At 51.5% G+C, this 5,936-nt stretch overlaps 1 protein-coding gene and 1 long non-coding RNA gene across 2 annotated transcripts; both read right to left on the bottom strand.

Annotated features, from left to right (window-relative positions):
- Positions 1-6: 6 nt before the first annotated feature.
- LOC114485814 (micronemal protein 1-like) lies at positions 7-1,947 on the bottom strand. Its single transcript, XM_028487622.2, has 3 exons — positions 1,591-1,947; positions 1,280-1,358; positions 7-652 (listed from the first exon to the last, which is right to left on the bottom strand). The coding sequence occupies exons 1-3, from the start codon at positions 1,945-1,947 to the stop codon at positions 105-107; spliced, it is 984 nt and encodes a 327-aa protein (XP_028343423.2). The 3' UTR covers positions 7-104.
- Positions 1,948-1,962: 15 nt separating this feature from the next.
- On the bottom strand, positions 1,963-5,442 carry LOC114484066 (uncharacterized). The gene is made up of 3 exons (XR_008616922.1): positions 4,972-5,442; positions 3,695-4,234; positions 1,963-2,914 (listed from the first exon to the last, which is right to left on the bottom strand). It is a non-coding gene; the product is annotated as an uncharacterized lncRNA (long non-coding RNA).
- Positions 5,443-5,936: the final 494 nt, after the last annotated feature.

The raw sequence follows: 5,936 nt of genomic DNA, 5'->3' as shown, positions 1-5,936 counted from the left end.
TGACACTGGCTGTCCACGTGGAGTAGCACAACACAGGAATGTGTTGCAATGCTGACGACAGATGCACACTTCCCTGCCGCAGAACCTCATCCGCGTTACTGAACTCAGCTCGAAATGCTCTCTGTACGACCGCGGGAAACCCGTGCCTCCGGTTCCAAACCCTCGAAAACAATGGGTTCTCTACCGACACATGACGCATCTGGTTGGGCGTAGAAGAGTGAATTACTTGATTCGGTGCCCATGTTGTACTGCAGCGTCAAGGTCACCTCATTACCCCTGCGATGTACTGACAGCTTAGAAGGCGGGGTGGCTGGCGCCGTTGAAATAACTGTAGAACGATCCCCACTTCCAACCTCGACCCGTTGTGACGCCAAGTCAAGCTTCGCCAGATAACAGTCTCCGATTCTGACCCCAACGACTAGAGAGGAAAAGGTGGTTTCCAAAGTGTCGCCATCTTCAAGGTGCATGGTTGCTGCGACGTTGCCACCGCTCGCTCCCGCTCCAGATTCCCCTGCTGTACACTGTGGAGGATTTCTCGAGCTAGCTACACAGGTCTGCGTCGGCAGGCAGGGAGGCGCCACGTCGCGTAATGCGGCGTCAACCTGGTCAGGTGGAAGCTGCCGCTGCAAGCTCCAATCCGAGGACCCGGTTGCTTTGACAAACACGAAACATCAAACAGCACAGCAGGAGAGATTCGCAGCATCATCTGCCACAATGCACTTGCAGCAGCAGCGCCAGACAGCCCTTGAAAAACGTGGCACACGTAGAGTACACGTCAGCAGCATTCACTGAGGACACAAGTACACGCGTTTTTCCATACGGTCGCATTCGTTGAGGTACCAGCTGTTTAACATTGCAGCGACCACTTCGTAGCGGCGGCATGCACTACTACGTAGCCCAGAGTTCACGTCTAAATTTGATAGATGGTGCACGAAGCTACGTGTATCTGCGTACTGCCTTGGTGTGTACACATCTATGTATAGACACGTAGATACACAAGCATATACATACAACATGTATGTAGAGGTGTATTTATCAGCAAGCTGAACAACGCGGACTAACGACCCCTGCCTAAAAGGCTAATATGATACACGTAAACTCTGTTGCATTTTTCAGCACGGTACTGAAAAATCCCAGCGTAACAGCTTCATTATACGTAGCACGGGAATTTTTTCCCAAGCGGATTGTCACTGGGCCATCTTCGTCGTCGTATTCCCCTGCCACTGACTATCCCCGGGCCTCTTGGATCTACGCAATACATGCCTCGCAAAATGCTTACCTTGTCTTCCGCCAGCACAGGTACTTATCCTGGCACAGCTGTCCAGGCACTTCGCGTGTCCCTCATACACGACAAGCGGCTGCATGGCAGCAGTGAACACGCAGAAGAAAAACAATATCGGGAGGCAGCGAGCAGGAACACCAGACGTGTTACACAACACTAGGAAGGCAGTGTCCCATCGTACGTTGGCGTAGGTGTCATTTCCTGCTTGCAGATACGCCCAGAACTAACAGCGTGTGTTTCAGCGCACATTGCTGGAGACAGAAAATTATATATAATGGCACCTGAATGAGGCTGCATAGAGCACGTACCGATTTCACACATCTCCAACTGTCGTCGACGGGTGCACTTCCCTGCTCCGGGGACACACCGTATCTGACAAGCGATCCGGGGAAAGCGTTGTCGCACAAACTCTGTAGTGCACTCTGGTACGCCGAACAGAACAGGAGTTTGCCCTCCAGAACCCAAGTGGACATGACCGGGCTTGTCCAGTGCATGGTAGACTCAACGTTGACCGTTCCACCGCAAACTACTTCCACTCCGCAGTTGTCCACACACCACACACCGTACGGGCCTGTGTTCACCAATTCAGGGCGCTCAATTTTGGCCACATCGTAGCACCGGTATGCGAGATCTTTTTGACCCGAGTGACCGTATCCTTTCCTCATCACAACTTGTGCGCCTTTCTTGCAAATCTCTAATGAGCTGTGTTTAGTTTTGCACATTTCCTCAAGGGCGACTTTGCACTTGGCGTCCAACCAGCGTTGGAGGTCGTCGTGCATACCTGCTTGGTATTCTGTGTAAAAAGATAGCAACACGCACAACCCCCAAAAAACCTTTCAATAACTCGATCACATACCAGGGACGGGCAACAGCATTCTGTTGGAGCATGACGCTGCCTTGAAGCTAATCTAAATAGGTCAGCTCACAGGACCTGCGGACAGACGGCTTTGGTAAATGTTTCTTAGTGATTAAGCCTTCAGTCCAAGCAAGGAAGAATGGTGTAGTCACATGCTGTTATTTTCTCTTGCGAAGGAAGCGCAGGTTCGCTTTGCAGGTGAACAGACACATCAGCCGCACCCGCCTTAGATACGAGTAATACTCAGCTCGCTTCGCGGTGCTTGCGGCAGCAGTCCGAAGCCAGTACACTGCTGCCAGCCTTAGTGTTCATCTGTGAAGCCTTCCTCTGTGGACAAAGAAAGCAAGGCTAATCCTCCGGCTTTACGTTATAGGAATATCCCCTCCTAACTACTAGAAGTTCAATCTGCTCTACTGCTTGCACACATTCCCAGGACTCAGAGCGCAGCCACCAGTGCTCTACGAAGCAAACACGGGCGAAGGAAACACCGCCGCTTGTTCACCTCGCGTCACCCACAATCCACACGTAAAGGACAGCAAGGCAACAGGGCGGGAAAGCACATACACTCAGACTTACGTGGGTACGCCGGTAAAGAATAGAGCAGTAAAGTAACTAGGGCGTTGCAAGAACGCTGAAACACATAGACCTCAGATGCAGTGTTATGGGCGCATCATGCGGCGGTGTTTACAACACAGGAGAAGCATTTGATACGTCGGAAATTCCGGCTCAGGAAAGGTGGTCATCAAGGCACCGTCGTGGAGTGCGTTACCGCTTTCCTGCAAACAAATCAAGGAAAGGCATGCACAAATATTTGCGTATATCGAATGGGTGATACAAAAACGAAGCTGGACCACAAGCAGACCACGCACTTTTGAACAGTGCAGCTGAATGCAGGTATCCCTTTCTGCTACACTGCTCCCCGCTGCGCACAGGATAGGACTGACGCCGCTACGAAAATGCAAGCACAGTAGTTTGGCACTGCGCAGGAGTTGAGTGCCGCTTTAAGGGTTGAAACGCGTGTGTCTGTTCCTGCTTAATAATTGAGCCCTAATGTTCCCAACAAATCGAAGTTACGGCTCACTGCCGCAACCTTTGCAGGCTCCCCACCAGAGTCTCTGCGACTGGACACGGAGCTACCTATTAACCCCTCTTTATAGAACACCCTGTCGCTAAAGCCATCTTATCAGCTGAAGTACCAATCGGTGTAGAACGTCCCAGAAGAGCGCACGTTGACACGATATGAAAGGGTATAATAGAGAGGGAGTGGGGCGGGGCGTCCGTCTTCGCTGTCAGCATTGGGTTTTCTGGAAAAATGCGAGCAAACTTTATTCGCATGTGGTCCCACAGAATACACGTCGTGGCACCGTGAACGTGCAGTGTTCGTGACCATACAGGCCGACTGAACCAAGTAACGCTGACCCCCAGACCATCAAAATTACGAGGCGACAAAAACGTATATATTCCTAGCAACGAAGTTGCCGTATATAACTCTAGAAGCTGTTGGTGCATCCTTGTATGCTAATCATGTGCTGTGGAGCCGAAGGCTTCGAACGTACATCTGTACACTTAACGGCCTCGCCCGGCACCTGCGTGCACGTTTCGTATGGCTTGCACGGCCGGTGGAAACCATGCAACAATTGAGTTACGTCCGTTCCACTCAGTTTCGCGTACTCCTGACCACCCGCTGTAGCAATAAAACAGAGAGAGCAACACGTCTCTTACATAATAGCTGACTAAAATGCGTGCGCAGTTCGATTCGAGTATGCGGCTCTCTATCAACATCCGTTTCATATATGCGGTTCTGCACCTGATCACACGTCACGTCCACGTATCCTTGAAGCGGCCCAGACACACTCACTGGTACACGAATGTGTCCCTCCGCTGCCAAAAGACAGAATCTGCAGCTCCACCTGTTTACTGGCGGCACTCAATATAGTCGAATACACCTACCCTGGGAAAAGAAGGGGTGACTCGCAGTGTACACGGCATTACGCGTATACGCACTGTACGGCAATCTTACCTGGTTTGCCGGGACACACACCGGGAAAGCCACATTCGTTGTAGCAGTAGCCGTCACTCTCAAACTCCAGACTATCCTGCCAACATGATGTACGATAAGAATCACGCGAGGCGCAGAAAAGCAAAACGCTTGATGCCCCAAACCAAGTATCCCCTCCCCCCAACCTGTCAGCTGCCGCCGCGAAAATCACTCCTTGGCCAAAACGCAACAAAGACACTGTCGCTAATTTCTGACAGCTTCGTTGAGTACACGTGGTACACACCGTAAGGCGCTGCCTTTGTAACATATTGTCTCGTGCCCTTATTTAGTGAGCCATATGCATACACACATGACAGACGTAAATCTGTTTGCCTCTGTCGTTAGTACAGGAAATGCTTCTACTGGACGTGTTGTGGGGACTTTCATGAGCCTACGACAGAGTGCCAAAGTGACGGTCATGCGTACTGATATGTACAGGTTGGCGGGGAGAGACTAACTCGGTACATGTAACTTTGCGTTTTTCTAATAAACTCCCCCGCCTATTTCAAGGCAGGATGGCAGCGTTGTGCCTCTTGTACTTCAAAAGCACGGAAAACGTCAAGCTAGATATAGAAGAGCACAGCAGAAGATTAGAGCCAACGCAGGTGCAGTCACGGCGCAGCGGCCCGTCAAGCGCCTGTATGGGTACAAGGTCCGCAAGCATACATCACTTATATGTATTTTGGCGATGCAAAGAGGTGTCGAGCAGGGAAGGCGTGATTATATTCCACCCGCAGTGCAGCACGTTCTAACCCTCGTATCCCCACGTGTACACCTCAATGTGTGACACCGTACCCTGGGGACACATGCTATGCTCGACTCGAGGCTGGGCTCCGAGATTCTGCCAAGGGAGCCGCCGGCCCTAGAATTGCACGTCTTGTCGAGGTTCCTCTGCAGTTCACTGCAGTACGTCTGCTTCGCGTTCTGTATCCATTTCAAAATCTGGTCGTGACGTGACGCGTGAAAGGAGTCACGCCCCCGTTTAACGGTCCCTTTACACCGTATATGGTTACCGCAGTTGTCCACGCAGTACACTCCGAATTTACCCTTGTCCACGCGATCTCCTGACACGGCAGCTGCGCCGTAGCACCTAAAAGATATGTCGTTCTGTTGCGCAGTGCCCACGCCTTTACGTGCCACAGGTGTCAAGCGTTGTTCACAAAAAGCTTTTCTTCCACCTTTACATAACTCTTTGTACAACTGTACACATCTCCTGTCGAGCTCTTTCTGAAGTGATGGAGGGGCGCCTGCGTTCACGGTTCCTGCAGAAACAGGCGACATCAATTGAGGAGCGGGACATGATACGATCAAACGCGCCAGGCTTCAAGTTGTCAAACGTGCAGCAGGTGAATTCGTACAGCACGGATGCGAGTGTGCATGCACACAACCGCATATCGACAGTATTACGGATATTCATGCCGCTAGAGCATCCGATGCCTGAGCCCGACCAACGCAACTCCGTTCGGCTCGGAGGAGGAGGCGCAGCTATCTGCCCACGCAACTACATACCGGAGCCTCCTGTCGGACTGAAAAACAATACTACACAGTGGGCACACCAAGGCACGTATCGCGAAGAACCACCTCGCACGTACACCTTCCTCAGATGCAAGTGACCACGCACTAGACGTCTGCGTATGCTACTCATTTTGAAAGTACCAGCTGTATCTGCAGCATAGCGTTTCTATCTAGACCAGAAACGTGCCCACCACTCACACGGAACTCTGCAAGGACTAGAAGTGACCACGCATTTTATGACACGA

This window comes from Physeter macrocephalus, unplaced genomic scaffold (assembly GCF_002837175.3).
Source record: "Physeter macrocephalus isolate SW-GA unplaced genomic scaffold, ASM283717v5 random_4935, whole genome shotgun sequence".
In the NCBI taxonomy this organism is placed as follows: Eukaryota; Metazoa; Chordata; class Mammalia; order Artiodactyla; family Physeteridae; genus Physeter; species Physeter macrocephalus.
The sequence above is the reverse complement of the archived record's forward strand: the minus strand, read 5'-3'. Positions and strand labels throughout refer to the sequence as shown.

Excerpts from the sequence above, each read along its gene's own strand:
- LOC114485814 (XM_028487622.2), bottom strand. The coding sequence starts at position 1,947 with ATGAGGAAAGGATACGGTCACTCGGGTCAAAAAGATCTCGCATACCGG. Across the intron at positions 1,359-1,590 it reads GTTGGAGATGTGTGAAATCG|CCGCTTGTCGTGTATGAGGG; the intron begins GTACGTGCTCTA and ends GCTGCCATGCAG. Across the intron at positions 653-1,279 it reads CTGTGCTGGCGGAAGACAAG|CAACCGGGTCCTCGGATTGG; the intron begins GTAAGCATTTTG and ends TGTTTGTCAAAG.